Source organism: Pomacea canaliculata, linkage group LG2 (assembly GCF_003073045.1).
Source record: "Pomacea canaliculata isolate SZHN2017 linkage group LG2, ASM307304v1, whole genome shotgun sequence".
NCBI classification, from domain to species: Eukaryota; Metazoa; Mollusca; class Gastropoda; order Architaenioglossa; family Ampullariidae; genus Pomacea; species Pomacea canaliculata.
In genome coordinates, this window is record NC_037591.1 from 726,578 (window position 1) to 735,806 (window position 9,229).

Genomic DNA, 9,229 nt, shown 5'->3' on the forward strand with positions numbered 1-9,229 from the left:
CTCACCACGTCCTCACTGGTCACATTTCTAAATATAGCATATAAAGCGCTGAATGATGGCGAGGCTTGAATACAATAGTCGAGTGTGCTGCCTGAAAGATGGCTGCTTCTTGGTGACGTCACTACGTCCATCGTGACGTCATGACAACGGTATTTAACACGTGGTGTGTTTTCCTAGACACTATTTTCGTTTTCGGTTTTCTCTGAACCACTTTGCCTAGCCCCCCGCTCCTCGCCGCCACCTGGCCGCACTACGGGTAACACGGATTCCACGAGAGCTTACGTCATCAGCGTTTCCCCAGAAACATCAGCAGCTTCCAATCCCAGAGCTGCCACTACCACTGAAACTCCTCCTTTGCCGCTGGAAACTGGGTGGTTCACATTTGCGCTGATGTTCAACCGCCGTAAGCAATTTACATCGGTTACAGCAGCTGATGCAACGCTACGTCACCGCCCCGACACGCACTGCGATGGTGCTGTGTGTAGTGTGCAGTCACCACTGTGTGTGTTTGTTACATATAAATGTCTGTTGATTCTTTGGGTGACAATACTGTTTGAACGCCGCCTTCTTTCTCCCATCCATCCACCCTTAAATGCATTCATTCATACAAACATCCATACACCAGCTCACAGTGAACACAGACGCTCTGTTGCTACGATCAACGCCCGTCATGTGGTGAGGGTAGGTGTGGTGAGTGTGGGTGTGAGGAGGTAGGGTAGATGGGGTGAATGTGGGTGTGAGGAGGTAGTGTAGGTGTGGTGAGTGTAGGTGTGAGGAGGTAGGGTAGGTGTGGTGGTGTAGGTGTGATGAGTAGGGGGTAGATGGTGGTGGGTGTGGGAGGTAGTGTGTGGTGGAGGTGAGTGTAGATGGGGTGAGTGTGGGTGTGAGGAGGTAGGGTAGGTGTGGTGAGTGTAGGTGTGGTGAGGTGGGGTAGGTGAGGTGAGAGGAGATGCTGACGTCACGAGTCCACCACTCACACGACCAACGACTGCACGACGCGCACGTGTAGGCAGACACAGGTGAGGACGATCTGGGTGGGGCACGGCACTAGATGTTTCCACACCAGCACGTCTCTCACTCCACATGTGGATGAGGCGCTGATTGCCCTGTGGAGGCCACAGCAAACTCAGCTAGTCAGCACCACTAATCATCATCTGTACAACTGTGTAAAAAACTAAATACACATGCACACAGAAACAGGAGTAGCATCATGGAAGCAGAGACAAATAACTCCCCTGGCAGCGACCAATGCCACAAATATACACTTTGTATGGGGCACCTGTTATTCGCATTCTGTGCTGCTAGTCATAAGAAATTAAAGCATTTCCTTCCTAATATCGGGGACCACCAAGTCTCGTGTCGCCTCCTCCGCACATACCTCGGGGTCACGTGCACGTGACGTCACCACTCACAGTTCGCCAAAGGATACTCCGTGCTGACATTCTTTGAACTCCACACCAACACCCTTTCAGCCTTCAAACTTTCTTCGACCCTCTTTCCCAGTGCACATGCTTGTAGCTAACGGCCCCCAGGTTTAAACTCAACTCAATCCTGTGACTCCAAGATGGGAGAGTGATGTCCCTTGGCCTAACTGGCTGGAGGCGGACTTCTCTGTCTTCGTACTTGCCCGTTGATTTTTTCGTGAAGTTTTGTGTCTAACGCTCATCAGTACATCTGTTACGCTATTTACTAGGTTACTGGATGAATTTCTGGGCCACGTTTCATCTTCTCCTTGGCCATTAAATTTTTATTTCTACTGTCACGTGTGCGCCATCTTGTCATGACTTAGATTTGAGATCTACATCTACACATGGCGGTGGCGACTTCCTGCAGCTGCTTAGAAAGTTTTGATGTGGAGCTGTCACGACAAGCTTTGCACACAGTGCAGGCCAGTCACACATGACTGACATCAGGTATCTGCAGGAAGCTCAGCTTTCACTGACCGTCAGGGTTTGTTTTCACGAGACTTGTGTTGAGTGAGCGAAGTTTCTGTCTGCCACACTTGGCCGCTGTACCAACGCCAGTTGAGCTTCCATACAAATGTCATATTAACTTTCAGATAATTTTGGATGCAGAACTTTAATGACTAGTCGAAGATTCTGTATAATGGCAGGGCTGCACTCACCCGTATTTTTTTTTTTCTGCGTGACTATTGGTGTTATTATTTACTGGCCAGCGCAGACACTGCGGACTGTCTTGGTCGTGAAGTGCTCAGATTAAATTAAACATCCTTCAGCTCCCAGTCCACGTCCTGTAACATCCAAGCTACATCCACATTTAACATTTGCTTTTCTTAATTTTGGGGAAAGGACTTTGTAGTTATTTTCACCTTCTCCATTTTTTTTTTTTTTTTTTTTTTTGGTTTTGTTTTGTTTGTTTCTCAGACTGTTCACACTTTTGAACACCATGATACGAATTTTTCAACATAATGAATTTTTTTTTTCCCCCAGAACCCGGGAAGAATCTTGTAAGGGAGGAAGAGAGAACTGGTGTTTAACGCCAAGCCAGCAAGTAAGACTATATGAGGGCAAGGCAGTCAGCCCTGTAAACAGACGCCACAGACACAGAAAGAACAGCGAGTCCGCGACGGGAGCTGAACCCAGGACAGCCAACCTTCACTGTGTTGGTGACAGGCGACAGTCGTTGCACCACCGGGCCGCCTACGAATCTTGTAGACTGAAGAAGGTAAAAGATAGTAAAAAGAAAAATCCTCGATGTAAGGAGATTCTATATGACAAATTGTTCAATATAACAAAAGTAAAACTCGTCCAAACTTTAAAAAAAAAAGTTTCCGTTTTAACGAACTTTTATTGGGATTTTAGGTGTCGCGGGTGGCTGCCCCCCTGTAGTGTAGTGAGTGGCAAGCGTGCACGGGGTGGTATCCGAGTACGCTACGGGGGAACTGGCTTCCAACAAAGTGGTGACAGATTACTCTGGAGGGGAAAGCTCGTAGCTGACGAAGGGGAGAAAAAAAGATGAAAGACGTGTCGGAAGAGTTGAGCATTACGTGACCAACTCTCTGGACATAAAGGGTGTTACTTCATTCATTAACGGATTAACCCCAGGCTTTGTGTTTTTGTATCCCGCATATCTCTTGCTTGTGCTCTGTTTTTTGCTGTTTTCGCAGTTGAGTGGAATAGGTAGAACAGTCAACCCGTTTGTCTTCGGGGCTATCTTTGACCGATCATTCGTGATCAGGCGAGTCACCTCAAGCATGATGTCGCTGTCCTCAGCTTGGCGCACGTCCATTTGCGTGACACTTGTTACAGGTCAGCCTGTCATGTCATCTGGAACACGTCAACAGGCGAGCCTCCCTACTACACGGAGTTTACATTCAAGGTTAGAAGGTCTTTTTAAAACTTGATAACTTCTTGTTTTTGTAGAGCCGCTGGAATCCGTCTGTCAGTGTAAAAGCTCATCAGCCTACCCACCACTCTACTTGTAAACAAGACTGGAGGACTGAGCATGTCAACAGGAAAACAACACTTGATATATGTGTTTAGAAGTACCAGTGAAAAACCTTTTACAAGTGGACGGACATATGGAGTTTTCTGTCCGGACGAGGTGCCACCTCACTCAAGTCCTTTTCCCGTCCTGCCCGCCAAGGCGACCCGGAAGAACAGCCGAAGAGAGATGCGAACTTCCGTTTCTTTGTAGAGGGAGCGGCACCAAGCGGGGGGCCAGGAATGCGGCTGCCCTCAGCTGAGCACTCCACTCACTGCTCCTGGCCTGACACCAACATTATCGCCGCCTTCGTCTGGGATGCTCGCTCAGGAATTTCCTCGGTCCTCAGCGACCCTCTGCATCTTGCAGGCCCACCCCCATCCCCACTACCCCCATCCTTGTGGCTACTTAGTGAAGTGAACTGATGCGTGGCTACACCTGCTGCTCCATCTCTCGCATCCCTCACAGCACAACACCAACAGCGCACGCAGCAATCTCAAGATATATATAGATATTTAATACATCGTGACATTGTTTGAAGCTGACGGATGTAAGAGTTTGGGTCGACCTCGCCTGTGAGGGAAGCTAGACCTCGCCTGCGAGAAATGCTCAAGTCTCAGTCGACCTGTCCCGAGGAATCCACGAGTCTTGGTCGACTTGGCTTGTGAGTTGTGAGAAATGTGTGAAAGTTGCTGACCTGCTCTGTTAGTTGTCACGCAGGAGTCGCCTCCTCATCCTCCATCCCGACAGCAGCGCTGACTACGCGTGTGTGAGCTTGTCAACCATTCACATAACATTCAACGGTCGCCCCACCCCCACCCACTACCTCTTCACACTTTCTAGAGAGTTAGAACATGCGTAAAGACATCAAGGCATCAGAAGGAGGAAGAAAACATGTCGCAGCGCCCCCACACTGACCACGTGAGGCAGGCGCGACCCAAATGGTTTGAAGCTTTGTTTTGTTTCCCCCCCGACATCGCCAAATGGGTCCTGAGTCTGGCGACTCCCTGGCTTACGGCTGGAGACAATTACCGCCCTGACACCCAATGCACTACGAGGGCGAGGAGGTGTGGCACTCCTTCCATCCTGCCATTCTGACTACAAGAGATTTACGTGCACACGTGTAGTGCTGTGAGCTCGGGGTGGGGGCGGGTAAGAGTGGTGTTGGTGGAAGATTTATGTCAGCAATTCAGGCTGACCTCAGGTGCCGCATGTGGAGAGAAAACAGGGTACCCTCACAAGATGACGTACCCGACACGAGATGTCATCACAAGACAGATGAAACTGAGGTCGGGTGGCGCAGATCTTCAGCCTCCTGCCTCACCACCTTGCAAGCTCCCTACCCACACCGGTTGAAAGATTTCTTCATCTCAGTCTCACACTGTAGAAGTCATGCTGATAATGTAATAGAGTAGCCAGTAGCTTGTAGAAGTGTTGTGATAATGAAATAGTCAACATTAGTGTGTAGAGAGGTAGCAAAGCTTAGCGTCACTCTCCCCACAAACAAACCTAAACCTTGTCATCAGGCTGCCTTCACCTTTCCTACAATGTCATCTAACTTCAACTGTCCACCCGTAGATAGTATACTGAGTTGGATACAATACATATTTTAAATGTTCATATTATCATATAGTGACAGCTGAGCTGGAGGAGACAGCCTACCTGCGGAGTGCACCGTCACGTGCTCGCACAGGTATGCGTGTCTGGATACAGTCGTGAAAGCAGTTCACTTGCTATTCTCGGCTGAACAGGACAATGGCCATACATGGTGATGGTCACACGATATGCACTTTGTATGTGTGTTGTGAATGGTCACACCATAGACACACGGCGTACACACCCGCCGTGATGTATATCATCCTATCACACCCAGTATCACCGTGATGTGACCATTTTCTGTGCTTCCTGGCAACTACAAATCAGCTGTGCACGCTCTACACGTGGTGAGTAGGGGAACCATGCCGACAGAATTGCCAGATTTGCAGCGAGGATGAAATGAGAGAAAGACAAAAAAAACAAAACACCACCACTACCGCCTGCACCATTAGCATCATCCAACACGAAACTCACTTTAAAATTCGAGGCAGTCAAAGCGATCCTCATCAACTCTCCCAACAAATCCCGCCCTCTCCACCCGATGTCGACTCATCTCCTGCACTTGTGCCAAGTGCCTTGGTTTGATAGTTCCAGCCGTCACTTGTGTTATCAATCACACTTTGTCGACTAGTGCTGTAGTCCTGCTGTTGAAGCACGCCGTCGTCATCCTACTTCCAAAGAAACTCATCCTCGACCACATCAACTCAAAAACTATCGTCCAGTTTCCAGTCTGTCTTTTCTGTCCAGAGCACTTGACAAGACTGCGGTGCTTTAGCTTCTGAACCATTTCCCCAGCGACAATGAACTGCAAGCATTTCAGTCGTGAAAATCCTTGGACTGAGTACAGCTGGGCTGACACAAGGTTTGACAGTGAATATCCCCCTCCATCCCCTCCTTCTATCTACTCGAAACCGGTACAAAACACACCTGCCACACAACGACGTCAACAACACTGAGGTCACGATAGTACAGTGACACGTTAGGTCGTCAAAGGCTTAGCCAATGGAAGAGCTGAGAATATATGTTAATTAGGCCTTTTGTGACGTCACGATGATGAGGATGGAGGACGGATAAAGATATCTCCCCCGGATTTAGGCAAATGAGTTCTTGAACTAAGCATCACTCAATCATTAGAAATTTTGCACCCCACGTCCTTTCAAATGAACTGCGATAAATTATGTGTAGGGTTAGCTGGACACTGGCAAATCCTTTGGCTGACTGGACTTTAAGTAAGTCCTCGTGCTTTGGTGGACGTGCTCAACAATAATGAAAGTCAATCAATCCTTAAGTAACTCCTGACTAGATGCATTGCAACAATATGGAATCAAATACCTTGTTAATTTGAAGACTGATAATTAGTGTCGCGGAGTCTTTGATGAATCCCTCTCTACTCCACATTTATTGTATTTCAGAAATCCGTAGTGTTGTGTTACATTTACTGCCATGTGTCAGCAAGTGTTGTGTTACATTCACTGCCATGTGTCAACAAGTGTTGTGTTACATTTACTGCCATGTGTCAACAAGTGTTGTGTTACATACTGCCATGTGTCAACAAGGTTGTTACATTCATGCCATGTTCAACAAGTGTCATTCACTGCATGTGTCAACAAGTGTTGTTGGTTACATTTACTGCCATTGTGTCAACAAGTGTTTGTGTTACATTTACTCGCCCATGAAAGTAGTGTTTGTTACTCACCATGTGTCAGCAAGTGTTGTGTTACATTCCATGCATGTGTCAACAAGTAGGAGTTGTGTTACATTCACTGCCATGTGTCAACAAGTGTTGTGTTACATTTACTGCCAGTGTCAACAAGTGTGTTGTGTTACATTCACTGCCAATGTGTCAACAAGTGTGTTTACATTTACTGCCCATGCGTGTCAACACAGTAGTGTTGTGTACATCACTGCCATGTGTCAACAAAGTTTGTGTTACATTTACTGCCATGTGTCAGCAAGTGTTGTGTTACATTCACTGCCATGTGTCAACAAGTAGTGTTGTGTTACATTCACTGCCATGTGTCAACAAGTGTTGTGTTTACATTTACTCTGTTCCATGTTGTTACATACTACAAAAGGTCAGTGTTGTGATTACATTACTGCCACGTTCATTACAAGTGTTTGTGTTACATTTACTGCCATTGTCGTTGTCAACAAGTTTGTGTTACATTTATGCCATGTGTTGTGTTACAACTGCATATCCATCGTGTCACAAGTGTTGTTTACATCATTAACTACCATGTTGTCAACAATGTGTGTGTTACATCACTACCATAGTGTCCACAAAGTTGTGTTACAATTGACTTGCGACAAGCAGATGTGTGTTTGTTACACACTACCATGTGTCCCAGTGTTGTTTACATGACTGTTACAACAAGTGTTAGTGTTACATTACTGCCCATGTGTCAACAAGTGTGTTTACATTCACTGCCAGGTCAACAATGTTTAGTGTTACATTACTGCCATGTTCGTGTAACAGTACCTACCATGTGTCAACAAGTGTTGTGTACCTCTAACCCACAGTTTGTTACATTTACTACCATGTGTCAACAAGTGTTGTTTACATTCACTACCATGTGTCAACAAGTGTTTGTGTTACATTCACTGCAAACAAGTTTGTGTTACATTCCCATCCTACTTGGCCATGTGTCAACAAAGTTTGTGTTACATTTACTACCATATGTTGTCAACAAGTGTTTGCATTCACCAATTGCTTCAACAAGTGTTGTGTTACATTTACTGCCATGTGCGTGTCAACAAGTGTTGTGTTACATTCACTACCATGTGTCAACAAGTGTGCATTTACGCCATGTGTACTGTGTTAACATTTGTGTTACATTTTACTGCCATGTGTCCAACAAGTGTTGTGTTACATTGACTGCAACAAACTGTGTCAACAAGTGTTGGATGTTACATTATCAAGTAGTGTACATCGTAACTGCCATGCTGGCACAACATGTGTCAACAAGTGCTGTGTTACATTTACTGCCATGTGTGATTACAACAAGTGCGTTCAACAAATGTGGTACATTTACTGCAGTTAGTCAGCAATGTTGTGTTACATATCACTGCCATGTGTCAACAAAGTGTGTTGTGTTACATTTACTGCCACAACAAGTGTTGTGTACATTTACTGCCATGGTCAAGTGTTGGTGTTCATTACTGCCATGTGTCAACAAGTGTTGTGTTAGCATTACTGCCATGTGTCAACTGTGTGTAGTTACAATTTACTGCCATTGTCAACAATGTTGTGTCATACATTACTGCATTGTCACATGTTGCTGTTACATTATCACTGCCATGTGCAACAAGTGTTGTGTTACATTTACTGCATGTCAAGGTTGTGTACATGGCCATGTTGGTTGTCAACTCCATCGTGTGTTACATTTACTGCCATGTGTCAACAAGTGTTGCGTACATTTACTGCCATGTGTCAATCACACGCCAATAGTGTTGTTTACACTTTACTGCCATGGTGTCACAAGTGTTGTGACATTTACTTGTGTCAACAACAGTAGTGTTGGTTAGTTGAGATGAACATTACTGGCAATGGTCCTGGTGTCATATATCATACCATGTGTCACCGGCGAAAGTGTTGTTAACCGAATACACACTTCCCTTACAAGTGTTGTGATTGAACCATGTGTCAACCAAGTGTGTGTTTACATTTACTGCCGACAGCAGTTCGTGGGTTTATCAGTTTACATTTACTAAGCATTTAGCATGTCACAGTGTGGTGTTCATTCACATCCTACTTATCCTGTGTCCACAAGGTGTTGTTCATCACGACATCGGTTCCAACAAGTTGTCAAGTGCACTGCCATGTTCAACAGCCATGTTCAACAAGGTCAACCTGGTGTTACATTTACTTGCCATTGTTCAACAAGTGTGTTTTACATTCATGCATGTGTCAACATGTGTACATTCACACCGATGTTCTGGATGTTCATCCTATACTAAGTAGTGTTGTGTACTGTTACGATTTACTACCTGCATGTGTCAACAGCTGTCGAACAAATGTGTGTTGTGTTGTGTAGTTACAATTCACTCCAGGTCAACAAGTGTGTTGTTACACATTTTTATGTGTCATTGTTGTCAATGCCTTGTCCACAAGTGTTGTGTCACATTCATTACCAGTGTTCAACAAGTGTTGTGTACATTTACTGCCATGTGTCAGCAGCGCTGTGTTAAC

At 45.8% G+C, this 9,229-nt stretch overlaps 1 protein-coding gene across 1 annotated transcript; it reads left to right on the plus strand.

Moving 5' to 3' along the window:
- Window positions 1–1,812: 1,812 nt before the first annotated feature.
- LOC112557354 lies at window positions 1,813–3,869 on the plus strand. Its single transcript, XM_025227153.1, has 4 exons — window positions 1,813–1,913; window positions 2,451–2,685; window positions 3,128–3,339; window positions 3,548–3,869. The coding sequence occupies exons 1-4, from the start codon at window positions 1,900–1,902 to the stop codon at window positions 3,867–3,869; spliced, it is 783 nt and encodes a 260-aa protein (XP_025082938.1). The 5' UTR covers window positions 1,813–1,899.
- Window positions 3,870–9,229: the final 5,360 nt, after the last annotated feature.